This window comes from Panthera leo, chromosome A1 (assembly GCF_018350215.1).
Source record: "Panthera leo isolate Ple1 chromosome A1, P.leo_Ple1_pat1.1, whole genome shotgun sequence".
NCBI classification, from domain to species: Eukaryota; Metazoa; Chordata; class Mammalia; order Carnivora; family Felidae; genus Panthera; species Panthera leo.
This window is the reverse complement of record NC_056679.1, coordinates 204,269,902-204,294,059: the sequence shown is the minus strand read 5'-3', so window position 1 is coordinate 204,294,059 and position 24,158 is coordinate 204,269,902. Positions and strand designations below refer to the sequence as shown.

Sequence of the window (24,158 nt, the reverse complement as noted above, 5' to 3'; positions counted from 1 at the left end):
GAAGCACTCCGCGCAGGCGCAGTTGCCGACCTGACTGCCAGTCTTCCGCCTCCGCGACCGGCCTCACCGAGCTCCTGACTCCCACGTGTGCCCCGTGTCCAGAGACGGCGCGGTTCCCAGCCTGGGGAGTTTGAACAGCGCCCCCACACTTCCCGTGACTATATACGGTCTTCGTGAGCCCCAGGCACGCTTTTGCATTCCTTGGCCCCTCAATCCATAAAAGAAAAAAACCCATCTCTTTCAGGTCGGCATTGGTTTTAAGACCTTATATTTATATTAAATATTTTCTTTGACCAAGGACTTCATTTTTCCCTTTTGATTTTAAAAGAAACTAAAAGAATTTTGTGAGGCCGTGAACTTATTGTGAGGCCCCAGGCATTTTGCCTAGTGGAATAGTCAGCCCTGCTCGTTGTGCTGCTGATTCCTCTTGGCTCCGGGCAGTTGGTGCTCCATCTCCAGAGGTGGTGGGTTCTAAAGCTTCCCAAATAAGATTTTCCTTCCTCCGCCGCAGCCTCCACAGTTTTTGAGCTGAGAGATGCGGCAAAGGATTCAACAACTGCCCGGCTATAAGGTTTTATGCTGCCTTCGAAGGACTCCATGGTTTTTGTAAATAAGCAAACCTCCCACAGATAGAAATTGTTCCTTCTCAGGTCATTCTGCTAACATTAGAACAGTAAACACAATAGTTTCTTTCATTGGAGTGAGTTGCGCAGATAAAAGAAACCTGAGTTTCCAACTGCGAACATGTGAAGCAACGTGAAGAGGCCACGAGACTCACCGAGATGGAATCTGGCACAGAAGGGCCAGGGCCACGGAGCGGGGGACATTTCCCGGCTGCGTGGAGTTCTTGCGGCTGCTGGCTGCCCGGGTGCTGCGTCTCCCGGATAGTCCACCGCGCGCGGGCAAGTTGGACAACCCTCCACGCCCCCACTCGGCCGCCCCCGCGCGCACGGAGAAAACCCCCACCGCCCGCCCCGTGCACTGCAAACCAGGCGCCCCAGGGTCCCCGCGCGGGGACCGGCACGGGCCACTCCCGCTCCTGCGCCTCGTCCTTCCCCAACAGCCAACCAGAAACGTAAGTGAAAAATCAGAATTAGAGCATTTTTTGTACACTTATTATTAAGAAAGCTAAAAGAAAATCTCCCAACGTCTGTGAAGGCCAAATTCTTACACTGAGTAATTAGAACAGATTACTAAACGGGGCGGTTACTGTAGCCTCGTTGTCCCAGGAGATTCGTGCCCGGAATGCTCGCAGGGGAAGTCTCAGGGGCCCTGGGCGCTTCAGACGGGCAGCGGAGCCGCCGCCCCGGGGATCCGGGCCACAGCGCGTGGGACCCAATCCATGGAGCCTTTGAAAGCCGAGGGGTGGCTCGTCTGGCAGGAGGAGGACGCCGCTGTCAAGTGTCTTCACCGCGAACGGCGGTCCCGGCGACGCCGGCGCAAGGAGGCTCTGCCGCGGGGCGCCTCTGGTTGCTTGCGGGCCTCGGGGCATTGAGGCCGCGGCTGGCGGCCCTGAGCCCCGCCTCCACGTGCTCCGCTTCTGGGTCCGTGTCGCCAGCAGTACTGGTGCAGCAGCCCGCAGGGGCGACGAAGCAGCTCTTGGTTGAAGTCCTGGTCGTCCCTAGAGAGCTGGCCAAGCTTCGGATACAAAGGGAGCGGCCAGGGCCCAGAGCTCAATGAGTGCAAAGTCAGCGGCGTGCTGGGTCCCTGCTCCCGCTGGGCCAAATCCCAGGCCTGGCGCACGCAGAGCGGATGGATGTGCCCCATGGATAGCTGTGCCCCATTGCTTCAGCGGCCCACGGGAGGGAAAGTGTGGACAGACTCCTTTCTTGCAAATTTATACTCTCCTGGGCGCAGGGCATAGGCCCACAGGATGTTAGGATGGGTGGGGACGTTTTCTAAGGTGTAAATTGCCTCAGAAGTCGGAGCCCGATGAAATTAAGGACAAAGTCAATCATCTTGGATGGAGTTATCTGAAGTTGAATTGATTTTGTTGACTGACAATATTAAAGAGTGTTTGTTTTAAAAGAAAATTTGGGTAGAGGGGCTTGGTCAAAACAAGCTATTTACAAGGTTACTCTTTTATTTACGAAAATCCTAGGGGCGACTGTGTGGCTCCGTCGTTAAGTGTCCGTCTTTGGCTTTGGTCATGATCTCAGGGTTAGTTAGCTCAAGCCCCAACTTGAGCTCTGTGCTGGTAGCTCAGAGCCTGGAGCCTGCTTCAGATTCTGTCTCTCTGCCCCTCTCCTGCTTGTGCGCTCTCTCTCTCTCTCTCTCAAAAATAAACATTTTTTAATAACAAAAAAAATAATTTTTTTTTTTTAAAAATCCCACGTGCCTGACAAGTTTTGGTAACTTTCCATCCATTGATTCTCATGGACATGCCAGCAGATTTTACCCAGATGGCCAGAGTGAGAAGTGGCTGGCTATCTCCGCATGAAATCACACTGCTGGTTAGTGACAGAAGTCAGATTCACACCCTCATCTTATATTTGTCTGTTTCCAAGTTAAAATAGCTTCAGAATTTCAGCCAATATGTATGATGGGGAGGGGGTCAAGATCTAAGGATCCAGATACTGTTTCTGTTCAACGTCGGTCCATCATTTCTCTATATGGGACACTCAGCTAGGACCTAGCCTTTCTTATCGACATATTTTCATCTGTTGGTTGGAGATAAAACTCAACATTTTACAAGGTAGCCTTTATGATTAAATTGGATACAAAGGCTATGTAATTAAATATCCCTGGCAGAAAATAAATTGTTCTGTTACAATTACTATTTTCATTGTCATCATTGGTGATATGAGATAAATATTTTTATCTAAATATTATTTACTGAGATAAATATAACATCAATAAATAAAATATAAAATGTCTTTTTGTATGTGATTACTCTTGGTGGATTGCTTTTTCCTTCCTGCATCATATCTATCGTGAAATTGAATCCTATTACATCCTTCCTCAAATATTTCAGACTTCGTACATCCATTTGGTAAATTTGTCAGTGCATCCTAACCTACATTTCCTTGATCAGATGTTTATCTTCAATGTAACAAAGTCAGTTTAATTCCAAGAACATAACAAGCATGTTTTGAGCACCCGCCATGAGCAGGGTGCTGTGGTTGGTGCTGCACATGCAGAGTAGAAGAACAGGTTCCTGCTTTTGCATAACTCACATTTCAGGGGGAGAACAGAGTCACAGTCAAGAAACCATGGAGACACAGACAACTCTTACTCCCTGTGGTGGTTCATTTGGTGCCAGGAAAAAAAACTTCTAATGTTTGAGATGACTCCCACCAAAGACCGTCTTTTTCATGAGCTGAGGAAAAAAGACAATGGTAGAGGTAAAATGAGAAATAAACAGGAAAAAAGAGGATAGGCAGTCAAAGCTGAGAGAGAGAGGGAGACGGAGAGGGTTGGGGGTAGAAATAAGGACATAGTAAGGATGAAAACATGGACAAGAGAAGAAGCAGAGGGTTGGAAGCTCTGGTCAAGGCAGCTAGTATCACTAAGTCGAAGGAATTCATTGGAATAACATGGTATCTTTGCAGCTAACTCAGGGCATGGGACACAGGTACTCGGGACAGAACGCTCTGTTGGGCTGAGTCCAAGAATGGGACAAACATGGTTCAACATCCCTGTTCCCTTTGAAGGCTCAGCCTGCAGCTCACTGGGTTTGGTGGTGTAGAACCTTCCCAGAGAATTGTTTGAACCACAGTGACAGCTGCTTCCCACCAGTGAGGTTAGGGGGAGAAAGTCCGCATTGTCGATGCATCAGAAAGAAGCCTCTACAGTGAGAACCAGCAATGTGGCCAGACTGCAGATGATTAGCCCCCTTCTCAACAAAGTGGGGAATCGCCGGGATTCAGGCAAGATCTACTCATTATATTCCATTGAGATGTCTTAAAATCTCTTTTCATCTATGAGATCCCCATCTCTTTCATTTTTTTCCCTTTTATTTTGTGAAGAGAAGCATATGTTAAGTATAGCATCTCCTCTGTTTTTTAAAGTTTCATTCATAAACAACCTTTCTGAGCATCAAAGCTAGGAATGTTCCACTGACCCTGTGTGTTGGCATGGAGCAAGTTCATCCTTCAATATTGGGCATTGAAGCAGCAAGGTTTGCCTAGGTAGCTATTTTCTCAAGACAAGAATTAAGTGATTTCAGGAAGACAAGGCAGATGGGGCACCCGGGTGGCTCGATGGGTTAAGCGTTCGACTTTGGCTTAGGTCATGATCTCACGGTTTGTGAGTTCGAGCCCCACATAGGGCTCTGTGCTGACAGCTCAGAGCCTGGAGCCTGCTTCAGATTCTGTGTCTCATTCTCTCCCTGCCCCTCCCCCACTTGTGCTCTGTCTCTGTCTCTCAGAAATAAATAAATGTAAAATAAAAAAAGGGAAAAAGAAAAAAGAGGTGGAACATGCACCCTAATGTCCATAGCAGCATTATCAAAAATAGCCAAACTATGGAGAGAGTCCAAATGTCCATATATACAGTATTCCATAATGGAATATTACTCAGCCATCAAAAGGAATGAAATCTTGCCATTTGCAATGATGTGGATACAACTAGAAAGTATTAACGCTAAGTGAAATAAGTCAGAGAAACACAAATACCATATGATATCACTTATATGTGGAATTTAAGAAACAAAACAAAGGGACAAGGAGCAAAAAGAGAGGAAAGCAAACAATAAGAGTCTCAACTATAGAGAACAAACTGAGGGTTGATGGAGAGAGGTGGGCAGGGATTGGGCTAAATGGATGATAGGATTAAGGAAGGCATTTGTTGTGTTGAGCCCTGGGTGTTATATATAAGTAGTGAATCACTAAATTCTACTCCTGTAAACCAATATTACACTGTATGTTAACTAACTGGAATGTAATTAAAACTTGAAAAAGAAGACAGAAAGAATATTTTATAGACTTCACAATCATTGAAATTGATATGCAAAAATGTAGATGGATTTTAGAATAAAACAACTCCATTTCTTATCCACCTATACCAAAAATAAGTTTTGGTCTATTGTTAAGGAAAAAGGTAGCATGAAAGAATATAGATTTGTGAGAATGGTTAACAAGAACATGTATAGGCAGGGATTGGACTTCCTCAGTGAGAAAATCAAGGACAGTCTCTGTGTGGGGCAAGAGGGTTCCTTTTTCCAGGGTTTGGGGTTCTGGTCTTAGAATGAGGAGGCCTTGCCTACTGATTGCTGTCTTATTGCTGATCTTTTTGCTTTTGAGAAAGAAGTCAGGTAAAATGCAAGCTCCTTAAGGGGGAAAACCACAGTAGAGTCTCTCACACCTAGTGCAGAAATTGGTGACAGCTGTGGGCCCACCTTACTTAATGAAGGGGCGGATGTGATTTGGAGCTTACAGGATATCCGGTTAGCACTAGTTATTGCGTAGAATCGGTGTCTGATTCTAATTTGAACCCTTATTTTCCCCTATCAGTAGACTACTTCTAAAGGGGCTCATTTTTTTCTTGAGGGCCATAGGGTACTCTCAGCAATGAGATTTAAAATTTAGTTTAATTTTCTCCATTTTATATGATAATTTCCTGCAATCCTGTCAAAATTGATACAGCTGTTTGTCTTCAACCTTGTGTAACAATCCTTGGTGAATTGAAGGGATTAAAGAAGGGGCAGTAGAGGAAATGCATCCTGAAACAGAATAACCCTTTTGTTGCTATCAGTGCACAGACAGTAGTATGCTCTTAGGGTGACTGTGTCCTGGCACACAGCGGGTGAGCAGCAGTGATGTGAGGGTTTCTTACAGAGAGGCTGGGAATGTTGGGGTGGGCCACAGTGAGGACTGTGATGTGATGGCTCTGAGGACAATATAGGAAGACATGAGAAAAACTCATGTTTGCACATAAACTTGACGTAGGTAACAATAAACGGGAAGGAAATTGACCCTTGGAGTCCATGTTATGATTAAATTCTAAGGCCCAGTTTCAAAACCAGGATAGGGACTTACAGGCTCAGCTTGGGAAAAGATGCCAAGACTTAGGCCAACACCCAGTACCCAATTAACACAAGGGTTAAGCATAAACTTGTCTACTCCTGCAGACATATGGATGGGGAAGAGGAGAGCAGTGGTCTAAGTACGGGAGGGGTTGGATGGTGAATCCCACAGTAATGCACCAGAGGCTACTTCTTCCACTATTAAGCATGACGACCGTGAGAATATTACTATTTTTGGCAAAGCTGACTTTTTCACACAATTTTTGTTCTAGCAACTCATGCTGGAGTATAGTATATAAATTGGATTGCCACGCTGCATCAAATAGAAGACAGTGTCTTCCAATAAAGACAGAAAGGTGTCCCAAACAGTAATACCTGACAAGTCAAATTATTGATGTGTGTGTGTGATATGATTTTTTGGAGGGGAATGATTTTTACATATTTGCATTTGTACTGGTGTGTTTGATTTTGTATAAAACTATAAATGCACTCCAAGGTATCGATACTGGTTACCTATCATTTAGGAGGTTGGGAGAAGGAGGGGGGAAGTTCTGTTTTCAGTTGACACCTTACTGTTCTATTCATGTAAAAATATATTTAAATTTTAACAGTAAAAGTATTTAGAAATTATTAAGAGACAAATAAAAGGATTCTAATGCCCATTTACTTTGCCTTTAAATTATAATAGCAAATATTTACTAAGAAGTTACTATATGAGAGGCATTATATTAAGAGGTTTTATGATCCTATTTCATTAGGTGCTGGTATTAAGTGCATTTTACAGGTAAAAAATGTAGAGGTGCAAAATTTAAGTAATATTTCAGCATGAGGAACTGCCAAGCAAATGTTTGGCTGAGTAATGTGCATCCCCATTGGGAAATCCCCACTTTGTGTGCTGTAGTCACCCAGGCACTGTCTACTCTCTACAACGCAGGTGTTCACACATTCTTGACGTCTGGAGACACACATTCAAAGTCACATGGCTAATGAGTGCCTATGCAATCTATTTAACTTCCCTTTTTTTCAATAAGGAAGGATTAAAATGATGCACATTTCTTTTTTTAATTTATGTTTTAGTTAGTTCATATATAGTGCAATTTTGGTTTCAGAAGTAGAATTCAGTGATTCATCACTTACCTACAACACCCAAACATACAACATCACAAGAAGTGCCCTTCTTGGGGCATCTGGGGGGCTCAGTCAGTTAAGCACCCAACTTTGGCTCAGGGCATGATCTCACAGTTCATAATTTCGAGACCCTAGCTGCGCTCTGTGCTGACAGCTCAGAGCCTGGAGCCTACTTGGGATTCTGTGTTTCCTCTCTCACTGCCCCTCCCCTGCCCACACTGTGTGTGTATCTCTCTCTCTCTCTCTCTCTCTCTCAAAAATAAATAAACATTAAAAAATCTTTTTTAAAAATAAGTGCCCTTCTCAATACCCATCACCGTAAATGATGCACATTTCTTATAAGATATCAGGAAAATAATGGGAACTTTTACAACCAGAAATGGAAAGTATCCCTGTAAATGGACTCTAGGTGTCTAGATAAAGGGTCCTGAGAGCAGGAGCAGCCTCAACTGGCAAGTTATCATCTACTTCAGCAGTGATCCCCAAAAGCAGGCTTCAGCTTTCTGTGTCAGATAGCAGGGATATATCTATCCAGGTGTGAACCGTGAGTGGATGCTTGTGTTGTAGAGAGAAAAAGGTGCCTGGGTGGCTATCGCTCATAAGAGTGGGGTTTCCCAGTGGGAAGCTCCATTACCCAGGCGAAGACCTAATGAGCAGCCCACAAGTTCACATGCCTCTCCCTCCAAACTGAACCAAACAGGGCACCGGTTCTTCTTAACTCTCCTAGGCAGAAACTGCTAAGACAGAGGACAATTTATTAGGGGATCTGGAATTTACACCATCTAAATTTACAATGTTACTTTTAAATCAAAATTCTATGGGTTTCTAGTGCCAGGAAAGGCTTCTTGAATAGCCACTTATAACACTTTTTTTTAATACTCTCTTTATTTTATATTCTACCTGGGAAGTATAGTGTCACAATACCTAAAAACTACAAAGCTCAGCAGATGTGTGTGTGTGGGGGGGGGGGGGGGGGGGGGGGGGGTCATATAATCTGACCAAATGAAGAAAAAAAAAAAATGTGAACACACTTTCCAACACTATCAGATCTCTCTTATCAATCCCTTGGTTATATTTCTGATCAATTTCATAATTTATTAGGTCAATATCATATATTTGAGCAGTGTTATTATCAGTAATTAAATCTTTCAATCAAAATGAACTCAAAAATTTGATCCTTCTTTTAAATTATCTATCAAGTATGACTATGCTAGTAGGTCCTCTTGGATAGAGGACTCTGAGATTGTTATGGTCCATATAGATCCTATTTGGGCCACAGAAAGTCACCATTTGCCTGCCCTCTGTCCCTGACTTTATTGATCTTGTTCTAGACTCAGAGTCCTTAAATTTGATGTTCTCTCTTGATAACTGCTTCCTCAGATTTTGTGTCGCGTTTTCATCACATTATTCTGATTTAACTTGAAAAGACACTCCCATATCTCTAATAATTCTATTTTGACTTTCCAAGGTAACATGGCACTCTCCCTGTTACCTTCTTTTCAATGGATTTGTAGAACATTCTTGATAGCACTTATTATACTAAAATAGTCTAATGCATTTATTTGCTGGCATGCTTACTATCTGTTCCTTCGAACAGAGGAAAAGTAGACGTCACTGAAAAAAAGAGAAAAATACCTTTCCTGGAAGGTTTTTTTTTTTTTTTTTTTTTTTCCATTTTGCTTCTCTGAAAACACTAGTAAGCTTGCTATGGCCACCTAAATGCTAGCACGACCCAATCAGCAGACTCAACCAAAACCGCACTCAACGCAGTTCTGATTAATGTCATTCAGGAAGAGCATGTTTATATATTTCCTCTCACCAAGCCAGGCTTCCTGAAACAATCTGCACTGAAGGTTAACACCAACATCTGTTTTCAGCACCTTATTTTCTAATGACTAAATGTCCTAGGCTAGAAGACTGCTGCCTCCTTCTCATCTCTCTTGGCCTCTTGGCCCTGACATATTGTTTTACCATCTACAAGCCTGAGGGATTGGAGATTCATCTGTCGTCGTGCTGCAAGGGTTTGGCTGTCTGCCTGCAGGAGGCAGGAGCCCTGCCTACTGCCTGCCCTGCACACCATAGAAGCCCGGGTCTGGGCCACCTCCAGCAGCTGAGAGGAGGCTCGGGGGAATGGCACACCTCCTGCAATGAGAACTGCCGGGACGGGGGAAAATGATGGGGACTCAGAGATTTTGTGCAGTGAGAAGCTGGAAAGCTACCAGACTGGCCTGCCTTAGAGCTGATACTTGGGTTCCTCTGGTCCAGCATTAGCCTCATGGAGCCTAATACTGGAGGTCAGGGGCTGAATTAGACACCAGGGCAGGTGGTTGTGGAGAGAACTGCAAGAGGGTATCCACATAGGGAAGAGTCCCCAGACTTTGCCCTTCTCTAAGCCTACCTGGGTGGCTGAGCCTCAGTGCTTCCCTCCCCACCTGGGTTAGAATAATACCCGCTTAGCCCCATTGCTAGTCACTGCCTTCCCAGGATTCAGAGGCCCGGAGCCTATTTAGCCTCTAGGATGGCTTTTCAAAATCATGCCTTCCATTTTATTTCTAAGGGCTGCATAGTTTGGGATTGTACAGATGTACGATGATTTTTTTTTCTAATCTTTTACTGCAAAGCACCCTTGTTTTTATTTTTTTAATTTAAATTTTAGTTAGCATACAGTGCAATATTGGTTTCATGAGTAGACTTCAGTGATTCTTCACTTACATACAACACTCTGTGCTTATCATAACAAGTGCCCTCTTTAATGCCCATCGCCCATCTAGCGCATCCCATCTCCCTCTGTCAACCCTCAGTTTGTTCTCTATGGTTAAGAGTCTTTGTGGTTTGTTTTCCTCTCTTCTCTTTTTTCCCCCTTCCCATATGTTCATCTGTTTTGTTCCTTAAATTCCACATATGAGTGAAATCATATGGTATTTGTCTTTCTCTCGTTGACTTATTTTGCTTAGCATAACATTCTAGCTCCAACCATGTCATTGCAAATGGCAAGATTCCATTCTTTTTGATGGCTGAGTAATATTCCATTGTGTGTATATATACCATATCTTCATTTGGGCTCTTTCCATAGTTTGACTATTGTTGATAGTGCTTCTGTAAACATTGGGGTGCATTTACCCCTTCAAATCTCTATTTTTATGTCCTTTGGGTAACTCTAGTAGTGCAATTATTGGATCATAGGGTAGTCTAATTTTACTTTTTCAAGGAACTTCCATACTGTTCTCCAGAGTGGCTACACCAGTTTGCATTCCCTCCAACAGTGCAAAAGGGTTCCCCTTCTTCTGAATCCTCGCCAACACCTGTTGTTCCCTGTATTGTTAATTTTAGCCATTCTGACAGGTGTGAGTTGGTATCTCATTATGGTTTTGATTTGTATTTCCCTGATGATGACCGATGTTGAGCACCTTTTCATGTGTCTGTTAGCCATCCAGATGTCTTCTTTGGAAAAGTGTCTATTCATGTCTTCTGCCCATTTCTTCATTGGATTCTTTGTTTTTCAGGTGTTGAGTTTGGTAAGTTCTTTATAGATTTTGGATACTAACCCTTCATCTGATATGTCATTTGCAAATATCTTTTCCCATTCCATCGGTTGCCTTTTAGTTGTGTTGGTTGTTTCCTTCACTGTGTAGAAACTTTATATCTTGATGAGGTCCCAATGGTTCATCTTTGCTTTTATTTCCCTTGCCTCCAGAGACATGTCTAGTAAGAAGTTGCTGCAGCCGAGGTCAAAGACATTGCTGCCTGTGTTCTCCTCTAGGACTCTGATGATTTCCTGTCTCGTATTTAGGTCGTTCATCCATTTGGAATTTATTTTTGTGTATGGTGTAAGAAAGTGGTTCAGTTTCATTCTTCTGCTTGTAGCTGTCCAATTTTCCCAACACCATTTGTTGAAGAAACTGTCTTTTTCTATTGGGTCCTCTTTCCTGCTTTGTCAAAGAATAGTTGACCATATAGTTGTTGGTCCAGTTCTGGGTTTTCTATTCTATTCCATTGATCTCTGTGTCTGTTTTTGTGCCAGAACCATATTGTCTTGATGACTACAGCTTTGTAATATAGCTTGAATTCTGGACTCAGGATGCCTTCAGTTGGTTTTTTCTTTTTCAGAATTGCTTTGGCTATTCAGGGTCTTTTGTGGTTTCATACAAATTTTAGAATTGTTTCTTCTAGCTCTGCAAAAAATGCTGGTGTTATTTTGATAGGGATTACATTAAATGTGTAGATTGCTTTGGGTAGTATCGACATTTTAACAATGTTTATTCTTCCAATCCATGGGCATGGGATGCTTTTCCATTTCTTTGTATCCACTTCAATTTCTTTCATACATGCTCTGTAGTTTTCAGAGTACAGATCTTTTACCTCTTTGGTTAGGTTTATTCTTATGTATCTAATTGTTTTTCATGCAATTGCAAATGGGATCAATTTTTTAATTTCTTTTTCTGCTTGCTTCATTATTGGTGTATAGAAATGCAAAAGATTTCTCCACACTGATATTATATCCTGTGACTTTGCTGAATTCATGTATTAGTTCTAGCAATTTTTTGGTGGGGTCTTTCACGTTTTCTGCATAGAGTATCAGGTTGTGTGAAAATAGTGAAAGCTTGGCTTCTTCCTTGCCAATTTGGATACCTTTTATTTCTTTTTGTTGTCTGATTGTTGAGGCTAAGACTTCCAGTATATGTTGAGTAGGAATTGTGAGAGTGGTCATCCTTGTTTTGCTCCTGACTATGGGGAAAGTTTTTCCCCATTGGAGATGACATTAGTTGTGGGTCTTTTGTATATGGCCTTTATAATGTTAAGATATGTTCCATCTATCCCTATACTTAGCTAAGGGTTTTTATCAAGAATGGATGCTGTGTTTTGTCAAATGCTTTTTCTGCATCTATTGACAGGATCATCTGGTCCTCATTCTTTCTTTTGTTAATGTGCTGTATCATGTTAATTGATTTGCAAATATTGAATCAACCCTGCATCCGAGAAATAAATCCCACTTGACCAAGGTAAATAATTCTTTTAATATAGTATTGAATTTTATTTGCTAGTGTTTTATTGAGAATTCTTGCATCCATGTTCATCAGGGACTTAGGCTTGTTATTCTCCCTTTTAGTGCGGTCTTTGGTTTTGGAATCAAGGTAATGCTGGCTTCATAGAATGAGTTTGGAAGTTTTCCTTCCATTTCTATTTTTTGGACAGATAGAGAAGAATGGGTATTCATTCTTCTTTAAACTTCTAATAGAATTCCCCTGAGAAGCCATCTGGCTGAGGACTTTTGTTTGTTAGTAGATTTTTTATTGCTATTTCAATTTCTTTGCTGGTTATGTGTCTGTTCAATTTTTATTTTTCTTCCTGTTTCAGTTTTGGTAGTTTGTAAGCTTCTAGAAATTTGTCCATTTCTTCCAGATCGCCCACTATGTTCGCATGTAATTTTTCATAGTATTCTAATTGCTTTTATTTCTGTAATGCTGGTTGTGATCTCCCCTCTTTCATTCATGATTTTATCTATGTGGGCCCTTTCTCTCTTCTTTCTGATAGGTCTGGCTAGGGGTTATCCATTTTATCAATACTTTCAAAGAACCAGCTTTTAGTTTCATTGATCTGTTCTACTCCTTTTTGTTTGTTTGTTTCTATATCATTTATTTCCGTTCTAATCTTTATTATTTCCCTTCTTCTGCTGGCCTTCTTTAGGCTTTATTTGCTGTTCCTTTTCTCCCAGCTTAAGGTGTAAGGTTAGGTTGTGTATTGGGAACCTTTCTTGCTTCTTGAGATAGGCCCGAATTGCAATACATTTCCCTCTTAGGATTGCCTTTGCTGCATCCCAAAAGTTTTGGACTGTTGTGTTTTAATTTTCATTTGCTTCCATGTATATTTGTATTTCTTCTTTACTTTTCTGGTTAACCCATTCATTCTTTAGTAAGATGTTCTGTAACCTCCATGTATTTGAGGGCTTTCCAAGTTTTTTCTTGTGGTTGACTTCAGGTTTCATAGTGTTGTGGTCTGAAAATATGCATGGTATGATCTCAGTCCTTTTGTCCTTGTTGAGGACTGATTAGTGACCGGATGTGTGATCTCTTCTGGAGAATGTTCCATGTGCACTGGAGAAAAGTGTGTATTCTGCGCTTTAGGATGAAGTATTCTGAATGTATCTGTTAAGTCCATCTGGTCCAGTGTGTCATTCAAAGCCATTTTCTGCTTAAATGCTCTGTCCATTGTTGTAAGTGGGGTGTTAACATCCCCACTACTGTTGTATTATTATCATTGAGTTTCTTTTCGTTTGTTATTAATTGATTTATATATTTGGGTGCTCCAAGTTGGGGAAATACATATTTACAATTGTTAGAATCTTGATGGATAGACCCCTTAATTATGACACAAGGTTCTTCTTCATCTCTTGTTACAGTCTGTTGAAAATCTAGTTTGTCTTATATAAATATGGCTATTTTGGCTTTCTTTTGATATCCATTAACATGATAGATGGTTCTCCATCTCCTCACTTCCAATATGCAGGTGTCTTTAGTTCTAAAATGAGTCTCTTGCAGGCAGCATACAGACAGATCTTGTTTTTTTTTTTTTTTTATCCATTCTGATACCCTACATCTTTTGATTGGAACATTTAGCTCATTTACATTCAGAGTGATTATTAAAAGATATGAATTTAGTGCCATTGTGTTACCTGTAGATTTGGTGCTTCTGGTGATGTTCTCTGTTCCTCTCTTGTCCTTATTGCTTTTGGTCTTTTTTTCTCCCCTCAAGGAGTCCTCTTAAGATTTCTTGCAGGGCTGGTTTAGTGGTCACTCACTCCTTCAGTTTTTGTTTGTCTGGAAAACTGTTTATCTCTTCTTCTATTCTGAATGACAGCCTTGCTGGATAAAGAATTCTTGGCTGCATATTCTTCCCATTCAGTACGTTGAATATATCCTGCCACTCCTGTCTGGCCTGCCAAGTTTCTGTGGACAGATCTCCTGTAAACCTGATCTGTCTTCCCTTGTAGCTTAAGGACTTTTTTCCCTTGCTGCTTTCAAGATTCTTTCCTTGTCTGTGTATTTTGTGAATTTGACTATGATATGCCTTGGTGATGGTCAACTTTTATTGAATCTAATGGGAGTTCTCTGTGCTTTTTTTAATTTGATATCTGTGTCCTTCCCCAAATTAGGGAAGTTTTCAACTATACTTTGTTTGAATAAACCTTCTGCCCCTTTTTCTCTCTCTTCTCTTCTGAGACTCCTATGATAGGAATGTTATTCCATTTTAATAAGTCACTTAGTTCCGTAAGTCTGCCTTGGGGATTTATTACCTTTCTTTCTTTCTTTTTTTTCTTTTTTTTAGCTTCATCTCCCCCCCCCCCCAATTGTATCTTCTTTTTTACTGATTCTCTCCTATGCAAATCTTCTTATCTATCCTCTTTTGTATGGCCTCCATTTGGGTTTACATCTGTTTTAGTATTTTTAATTTCAACCTGACTAGATTTTAGTTCTTTTATCTCTGCATAAAGGGATTCTCTAGTGTCTTCTATGCTTTTTTCAAGCCCAGCTAGTATCTTCACAATCATTGCTTTCTATTCTAGTTCAGACATCATACTTATATCTGTAGTGATTAAATCCCTGGCTGTGAGATTAACTTCCTGTTCTTTCTTTTGAGGTGAATTTGTACGTCTCCTCATTTTGTCCAGAAAAGAAGAAGGGAAAAAAACAAAAAGGGAAAAAGAAAAATTTTTAAAAACCTAGATCTTGGATGTGTGTGGTCTGTGTGTTAAATGAATCTAGATCTGAAATAAAATAAATATATATATATAAGAATTAAAAATAGTAAAGAAAATAAAAAAGGGATTGAAAAAAAGAAACGAAATAAAAAACCCATAATAAAAAATCACAGAATAAAAGTGAAAAGGAAGCTAGATCCTATTTACCCTAGAGCGAAGGTTTTGCAGCACTCTGTGATCAGTAGACTCGATGCCAGCAAGTTGTTTGTGCTGGTCTCTAGAGGAGGGGCCTGTTGCACTGATTCTCAGGTGGACTTGCCCTAGTGGAGATTCACCTGTGGGGTGGGGAGTTTGGTGCAAGCCGCTCTGGCCTCCACTAGGTGCCGCTGTTTTGCTTCCTGAAGGTTTCAGCGCCGAGGGGTGGGATGAACATGGCGGGACCGCTCTCTAGCCCCAGAGCTCAAAGTTTCCGCACCCCCAACGTTTCGGGGAACCCTCAGAGAAGAGCAACCAATCACCCCTCTTGTGTCCCTGATTTCGGTCAGAACCCTGCATTCACCCTGCCTACGTTCTGAGCTTTTTTTATCTCAGGCGCGGGACTGGGTTTCAAAACACCCCATCTTAGGGACGGCCCCGGCCTCGACCTGTGTGTGACCTGCGTTGTTCCCCTGGAGGAGGGTATCACCCTGTTTTTGCTGTTTGCCGGGTGTGCAAGGAAGACGGTCCCACGACCAAGCAGCAGTTCGGAACTTACGGCAAAACAGAGCAGAGAGCAGACATCCCAGCTCACTGCTCTCCGCCTGAGTCCCTGCTCCGATGCCTTGGAACAGCGCGGCACACTGGAGCCACCCTTTCTTCTTGCGACCCAGGGGATCCTCAGGCCATGCTGGCACTCCTGGGACTCCATGCCGCTTTGCCACCTGAGCACGTTTGAGCCAGGCATGTCCTCACAGGAACCGACTTCCAAAAGTTGAGATTTTGTGTTCCACTGCTTGTGATGGTTGGCGGTGGCTTCCCTCCTTTCCTGCGGCCACACCCAGTGCTCTGTCTCCACCAAGCAACCCTCTCCACCTCCTCCCTTCCAAACCAAGGACCCTTTTCTACTGGTAGACTTGCAGTTTTTGTTCTCTCAGACCTCTGATGGGTTTCTTGGGTCTTCTGAATGATTTGATAACCATCCAGCTGTCTTCAAGGAAGGAGACAAGCTTAGGGTCCCCCTCCACCATCTTAACTCCTCCAGCAGGCTTGTCTTTCTAATTTCTTGCTTGTAAGAAGTAGAATTTCTGGGCCCAATTAATGCTCATTGAGATGTTTAATATAAATTTGCCAGATTGCCTTCCCAAAGAGCTTTTCAAACTCATTCCCAAAGTGAGTAACTGAGAATTACTTCTTTCTATATGTTTACCAACATTGGATAAATTCTACACATTACTTAGTGCTCCTCGATATAAATGAACTCAATCTCCTTCACCTATTTCACCCATTATCCCCCCTCCCCTCTGGTATTCATTGTTTTAATTTGCATTTCTTTGATTTTAATGAGCTCCCACCAGCCTTTCAGCCCCGAACCCACCACTCCCTTCGGGGCCTGACCACACCCGCCCAAAATTAAATCCACAGGCTGAGAATAAGGGGAAAAGGCTTTAATTGTCGTGTGGAACTCGAGGAAGATTAGAATTTGTGTCGATTCTCAGTAGCTCTAGAAGAAGTTTTTCAAGATACTGATTCCATGAAGAATGTTTTCTAATGTAAAAACCTGTAGGTAATTGAGGACAGGTAAAGTAAATAAGGAAGGTTCTCCACCAGAGACCTCAAGGTTCATCTCGGTCCGGCCAGTCCAGCGAGGAGAAGTCCACACAGACAGAATGAGGGCCCCATAGGGTGTCTCGGGCTCCTTCCAGCGCATCGGTTGAAGGGGCGCTGTGGGCCCCGACGACGATGCTGGAATTCTTTCCCTCTCCAGCTTCCACCTTGCTTTGAGCCACGGTTTTCAGCAGCTTCCGGGGACGGCCTGGGCTCCTGGAGGCGGTCTGGCCGTGGGTCTGTCCACCACCGCTGGCGCTGGCATCCCCTGGCCGGTTCAGGGTCCATCGGGCAACACGGTCTGTCGCATGTGCCTCTCGTGGAGGTGACTGTAGCTCCATCGCGGTCTCAGCCGGGACGTGAGGGTCTCGACAGCGTTTCTGGCCCCTCTCAAGCCGGGGACCATCTCCGTGCCAAGGGCAAGCGTGGCTCAGCCTCCCGCACGCACCGGGGTTCCAGTTCCCGCACAACTGGGGGCGTTGGCAGGAGGGGCGGCTCAGCGCCGGGAAGTTATCCAGCGCCCAGGCCCAGGCCTGTTCTCGGTTCAGGCCCGGGGGCATGAGGGGCTCCGGACGTGCCCACCTGCAATCTTCCAGTGTGGGCAGATGGGGGTCCATGGCTTCAGCCTCTGACCAGGCCGAGACGTGCAGCCAGTCTGGGAGAAAGAAGATGCATCCAGCGCCGGGTGTGCCTTTTTATAGCGCTCTGTCGTGTGTAGGATCTCAGAAAGGACTGTCCTGATACTTGGGGCTGACCCTCATTAGCCTTGCAAATTACCTCGGAGCCAGATAAGATTAAGGAGAAAACTGCATCATTGTGGGCGGCGCTTTTGAGAGTTTGAAGGGTTTCAGTGATGGACTTAAGGGAGGAGCAGGGAGAAGGAAGGTCTTTGGGGAGAGAGGTCAAGTTCCTGGCTGTTTACAGTCGCTGTAGAAAGCCTCTCTCCTTGTCAGGCACACGTAGACAAATCACACTTCTCATGTCCCTTCTTTTAGAGTATCAGAGACGATTGCCTGGTGTTAAAGATGAGACCCTGAGCGTTAGATGAAAACAAGATCATAAACGTAGTTTATGCTGGAGCTGAACTGAGAGTATATGTAGGTCAACGAGTAAAGAAGTAATTCGGTAGAGGTGGGAAAAGGAAAGTCCCATGCCTTCCTTAAAATTGTAATTTTTTAGTATTTTCCATTCATTTGCAAGTTTATAAAATTGTGACATGTACATTTCTGTCTTATTTTTTCTTTGTAAGTAGGCTTCATGCACAGAGCAGAGCCCAGTGCAGGGCTTGAAACCACACTGTCAAGATCTAGACCTGAGCCTAGATCAAGAGTTGGACACACGTAACTGACTGAGCCACCCAGGTGCCCTACATTTCTCTTTTTTAAAATGTTTTTAGGGGCGCCTAGGTGGCTTAGTCGGTTAAGTGTCCGACTTCGACTCAGGTCATGATCTTGTGGTTCACAAGTTCGATCCCCGAGTCGGGCTCTGTGCTGACAGCTCGGAGCCTGCTTCTGATTCTGTGTCTCCCTCTCTCTCTGACCCTCCCCCCATTCATGCTCTGTCTCTCTCTGTCTCAAAAATAAATAAACGTTAAAAAAAATTTTTTTAAATAAAAATGTTTTTAAGTTTATTTATTTATTTATTTTTAGTAATCTCTACACCCAGCATGGGGCTTGAACTCATTACCCCACGATCAAGAGTCACATGCTCTTTGGACTGACCCAGCTAGACACCTCTGTTACATGTACATTTCGTCTGTGGTTTCCACTGCTGACATACTAACCTCCCATGAGCCCCTGCCACATTTTACCTATCTGCTGCCCCACAGTAGACACTCAGAACATCAATTACCCAACTTCACCACATATGATAGTCCTTGTGAGAGAATTTCTCTAAAATATATACCCATGAACAGAGTTATGCCATGAAAAAGTGCAAAAACCTAAATTCATTGAGTAATGCCATATTGTTCTTCAGGAGACAGGCAACACATACCCTCCAACAATAATGCCTGAGGATTACTCCATGCATGCATTCCCCACAAACACTTGGAATGACCCGATATGGTAACACTTGCCAGGGATTTGGTGATTCTGAACAGATCAACAGTAGTAGTAGTTGTGGATTCGTGTTTTCTGATTATTCTTTGGGACCCACTTTGCTCTGTGGTTCTAAAAACCATTACTGTTGTTCAGTCTAAACTATGTCCTCATTATTCCATTAAATTAAAAAAAATTATCCCTAATAAGTTATTTGATGCTTCAACTATTTGAGCATATTTCATTTCTGTTCCTAAAAAGCATAAAAAGAATACAACAGTGATATCACATTCAACATTATATTTACTTATTATAATCTTTTCCTTTTAACCATCTTAGAAGAATGATTTAGACTTCCTTAATAATGTGTAAATATTGGAAGTTTTTCTTTCTGTTTTCAGGATATTTTAAGAATATTTGTTTTATATTGATCGTGATTTTTTAGATGAAACCATAAACTTTAAAGAAGAAAAATTTCTCTCAATATTTCATCTTGAAACCTGACATCTTTCCTTTCTTACACATCCTTCCATCAAGAATGAAATAAGCCATTTTAGGGGTGCCTGGGTGGCTCAGTTGGTTAAGCATCCGACCTCAGCTGAGGTGATGATCTCCTGGTTCGTGAGTTCAAGCCCCTCATTGGGATCTGCACTGACAGCTTGGAGCCTGCTTCAGAATGTGTCTCCCTCTCTCTCTCTCCCTCCCTCCCCAGCTTGTGCACGCACGCTCTCTCTCTCTTTCTCTCAAAAATAAATAAATAAACATTAAAAAAAAGAAATAAGTCATTTTAATCAAGAATTTGAATCCCTTCTTTATGTGTTAATTTTCTTAGCATAGGGGTCCTGGGACAGGAACAAGGAGCTTCTCCAATCCCCGTTGGCACAAAGTAGTCCAAAGATGGAATCATGCAGAGTCTGATGTGGTTAGGAGCTGAGACTGGTGCTGCTGGTAGGGGTGGAGGGTTGAGAGGACCCTGAAACTAAAGACCAAAGTGTAGCTCCCTAGCTAGAGCAAGCAAGAAAATTATCCAGGAGAAAGACTCCATGCTTAACCTGGCTCCTGCCTCAGCCTGCTCACACGGCCTCTCCCGGACTTCTCTCTGGGGCAGGATCTCTTGTGACCAGCCGACCTCTGCAGGAGCCCACTTGGCAAGGAACTCAGGGCAGCTTCCAGCCAATATCGCTCAGGGAACTTAAACTTCATCTCAAACAAGTAAAATTTAGTTCCTCGGTTTTGTTGAAAGCAAAATACCATTCATATCACATAATTTTCTTATTTTAAAAAAGTTTATTAAACGAGGTTCAAACTCCTAAAAACAAAAAAACACAGACATTGAAACAAGAGCACGTATCTTTCGCCTACCAAATTGAAAAGATATTTATTACCCATTGATACTACCAATGACTGTCACATTGTAGGGTAATACATATTTCTTACACTGCAGTTAGGACTGTATTTGGTAGAGTAACACAGTGATCAAATTTACAAAGCACATATTCTCACACATATTCTCGAAAAACAAAACTTAAGTGGCAGTCTGTTACACACGGTGCACGAACAAGCACACATCTCCCCCCAGCACACACACAATCCGCCCACAAGATCGGCATGTTTATAGTCAAAACTAAGAGCTGGGAAAAGCAATAGGAAGTACGAATTAAGTCGTTGTAAACCCCCAAAGAAATGTATCTAGGGTAAATGAAATTGAGAAAGTTCATTCTGTAGGCAAAGCTGGCTACATAAAGGTATGTATATTATTGTTCAATTTCTGTGCTACATACTTACATACAGATATACTGTAACTAGAAAATTGACAGGTTCACAATAGCTTCTCAGAAACCTTGGGGGTGGGGCAGGTGCGTGTTAGAATTCATCTAGTTGGGGAATTCTAAAGTGGCCGCACCTGCTGAGCCCGACACTCTTGCCTTATTGTTCGGTATTGTTCTCAAGGGAGAGTTCCCTCCCACCTCCAGGATGGAGTCCCTTCGGTGTTGGGAGTTAAGGCACCTTGAGAAAGTCACCTCGCAGAGATGCAGATTGCAAATGAGCACGCCCGCTCCACGACCTCAAACCTTCCGCGACCTCAAACCCTCTGCTCTCAGCCGGGGGGGGGGCCGGTTTCTCGGGTCACGTGTCCAGGTCACGACGTCCCTCACCTTGCACCTCAGCGACCTTGAGGCAGGTCAGCTCGGGGGACGCTGGCAGGCGCTGGGCCAAAAGGCTGCAGAGAGTCGAGGGATAAGGGGCACTCGTTGGGCTCTGGCCGGCGCCTGAGGGCCCCTGAACTTCCGGGGGAGTTTGGAGAGGGGGGTGGGGGAGTGCGGTGGTGGCGGGGGCAGAGACACTTGCGAATGCCCCGAGGGCTTCTGAGACAGAGCCCAGCTCGGAACGGCCAGGGCCCTGCGGCGGGGGCGTTTCCCGGCTGAGCGGAGTCCTGGAGGCTGCCGGCCGCCTGCCTGCTGTTCCAGGAGCCATCGTCTGCTGGACCCACCAAGCGCCACGCTGTACTCCTGGCCGCCCCCACTGCACCCCAATGCACCGCAGACCCCACCGCCTTCCCCGCGCGCAGCAGAGCCCGTCGGCCGAGGGTCCGGCGCGGGAACCGTCACCGGCCACCCGCACCCCTGCGCCTCGTCGCTCCCTGGCAGACGAACCGGGGACACGCGGGAGAAATAAAGACTTTGGCGTTGTTCCTGGTCAGTGAGTAGCGGAAAGAAAATGGTCTACGGACTCCGAAGACAAGGCTGCTTCCGTGGTTATCCTGCAAACGCACAGGTGTCACCGTAACGCCTTCCGTGCGCGAAGGATGGTGAGCGGAGAAGGGTCTCGGCAGAAATCTCAGGGCTCCTTGGTGGCCAGGGGCGTCTGGGCCACAGCGCTTCGGATCCAGTGCCTTGGGACGTGCGGTGGTGGCTCCTGGGGTCAGGAACAGGGCGACCCTCTGAGGGGTCCCCACCGTCAGAGGCCTCGGGCTCCTCTCGTGGGTCCCGGAGAGAGGAGACCCCGCCGCGGGAGGCTGCGGGGGCGGGCGGCGGCCTGGCTCCCGGCTGGCGTCCGGCTGACGCGGGGCGCGTCTGGCTCCTAGGGGGTTTCCTGGTGGGGGGCGGACGTCCTGGGTCATGTCTTCCAGGCTCTGCAAGTGTCGGTTACCGGAGCAGCGCCAGCGCAGAAGCCCACGGGGACTGGAAAGCGTTTTTCCCAGGGGAAGTCTTGGCGGTCCCATGAGAGCCCTTCCAGGTCCCGAGAGAAGGGAGTGGCTGAGCTCAGGGTGGTGGTGCACTCAGCTCACACCAGATAATTGCATCAAAAGACCTGATGATATTCATACAAAACCCAATCACCTTGGATGAAATTATCCAGGATCAAATTCTCTTCGTGATAGATTGAATTGGGTTTGACAATAAAAAGGACTAGTGCACCTGAGAAAAGAAAACTGGGGGGGACACTGGTTTGTAATGTTGGAATGGACACAGAAACCTAGGTTTCCAGGCTGAACACTCTGAATGAGGGGAGTGACAAGGGAATTTGTGATGTGAAGGAGGTTGCAAGGGTGGTGAGCCAGTTCTTACATTGGACTTTCACTTCCCAGTGCTGCCTTCTCCTGGTGATTGCTCAATTCCAAGGACCTCAGACTGTGTTTGGACCGGTGTTTCTCCCAGAAGCTGCAGAAACTGGACGGCTTGGGTGAAGGGGAAGTTCTCCTCAGCAGATTATCTCACCTCTCTAGGCCTCCTTTTGTCATCTGTGAAATGGGGACAAATCACCTCTCCTTACAAGGTAGCTGGAGCAGTGCAAGCGTGCACGTCCATGTTTTTAATTTGCTCAATTATTACTGTGATTATCATCATTCTCAATATTATCATGGGTAGAATTATAATCTTAATGAGAACAAATGTTAAATACTGCCTCTGGGGGAATTTTCTTTCTCTAAATGGATTATGTTTTTCCTTAGTATATCATGTCGATGGTGTATTGCATTGTAATACATTCCTCTTCATCTGTGTCTAACAACCTGTTGACAAAAGCATCTGTGAATACATTATAGATTTCCTCAACTAGATATTCATCTTACTGTAATAAAGTCTAGTTATCCCCAACACTTAGGAAGCAAATTTTGATATCCTTCTGTGTTCCGGGTGCTGTAAGGGGAGCCACCCAACACAAAGACAACCGGCTGTAGCTTTCAGACCCTACATTCTAGGGAGAGAGCAAAGACACAGTCAAGAGAACACAGCCAATGCTGTGAGCATCACCAGACGTATATTCCAAACATGATACCTCCCTTTAAAGTGAGACTTGTATTGTTTGTTTAATTGCAGGGGGAAAAAAATAGGCTACAGTAGAATAATAAATGAGAAATAACAAAACAGAAAAATCGAACAATAGACAGTAAAGATGGCAGATTGAAAGCTGTAGCTAGTTGAAAGGTTTATGGGAGCAATTTCGGATTCTCATAGCTGAGGTGAAGATCAGAACAAAGATACACAGAATAGGAGAGCTCAGCCTGGGTTCTTAGAAGGGGGAGGCCAAGTCAGAATTGTCTGAACCCAGTGACTGCTGAAATCCAAGGGAGAAGGAAGGCATAGCTGGCCTGTGTTACGGGTGCACCAGAAAGAAGTCGCTACAGAGAGAACCAGCAATGGCGTCTGTCTGCTCCGCATCCATTACCAACAAGGTACAATGGCAAAATGCATGATAATATTTCAGGGCCGGAACAAAGAGGTATCTGGGCTCTCATACTGGGTTGTAAACATTGACCTCCCTTTCGAATTCAGATGAATAGTATGTGCATATCATGTTAGAGATTTGCTGAATCTGACATTGGGAGGTCAACCAATTTTTAAACATATTTGGAATGTATCTTTTACATACACACAGATAAACTGTGTCATCAAGTTTTGAATTACTTATATTTATATATCTTGGACACCTTTTGATATGATTCTAAGTTTAAAAAATTTCACTTTAAATGTTTATTATGGAGAAATCCAAATATACCCATGGAGAAAAATAGTTTAATGAACCTTAATGTATCCGTCAACCAGGTTTTAACTATTTTTCAACGTTTGGCAATCTTATTTCACCTGTCCCTCACATTTTTCCCCCAGAGTATTCTAAAGCAAATAATAGACGTCGTATCATTCACTCTGTCACTACTACAGCATCTAAAATACACCAGGACTTTCTTCATAATCGTGTTGCTACTATTACATTTTATAGTTCTAACAATAATTTTAGTATTATATCATCGGTATGTGTTCAAATTGCCCCCAGTCTTAAAAATGTCCTTTTTTCACTTGATTTCTTTAAATCGGGATTCAAAGAAGATCCACACATTACAACACATGTAGTTGATTTGCCTCATAAATATTTTTTATTTGTGGCAATTTACCAAGGCCTTTTTTCTTGCCTTTTATTGTTGAAAATGTAGGTAATTTATCCTGTAGAATTTTCCACTTCCTGGATTTGACTGATCTCTTCCGGTGTTAATTGTTCTTTTATTATTCATAACTGTATGAACATAAGA

The 24,158-nt window shown here is 43.7% G+C and overlaps 1 protein-coding gene and 1 long non-coding RNA gene across 3 annotated transcripts; one reads left to right on the top strand and one right to left on the bottom strand.

Moving 5' to 3' along the window:
* The first annotated feature begins 796 nt into the window (after positions 1–796).
* LOC122226857 lies at positions 797–23,549 on the top strand. The gene is made up of 3 exons (XR_006205793.1): positions 797–1,075; positions 22,221–22,408; positions 23,183–23,549. It is a non-coding gene; the product is annotated as an uncharacterized LOC122226857 (long non-coding RNA).
* Positions 16,430–20,679, bottom strand: LOC122226845. Of its 2 annotated transcripts, none has more exons than XM_042950705.1 (2): positions 20,417–20,679; positions 16,430–17,625 (listed from the first exon to the last, which is right to left on the bottom strand). In XM_042950705.1, exon 2 carries the CDS (start codon positions 17,207–17,209, stop codon positions 16,601–16,603), a length of 609 nt encoding a protein of 202 aa, XP_042806639.1. In that variant the 5' UTR covers positions 17,210–17,625; positions 20,417–20,679; the 3' UTR covers positions 16,430–16,600. The 2 variants fall into 2 exon arrangements, with proteins under 2 accessions (XP_042806639.1, XP_042806629.1); XM_042950695.1 differs by having other exon boundaries at positions 16,430–17,605.
* Positions 23,550–24,158: the final 609 nt, after the last annotated feature.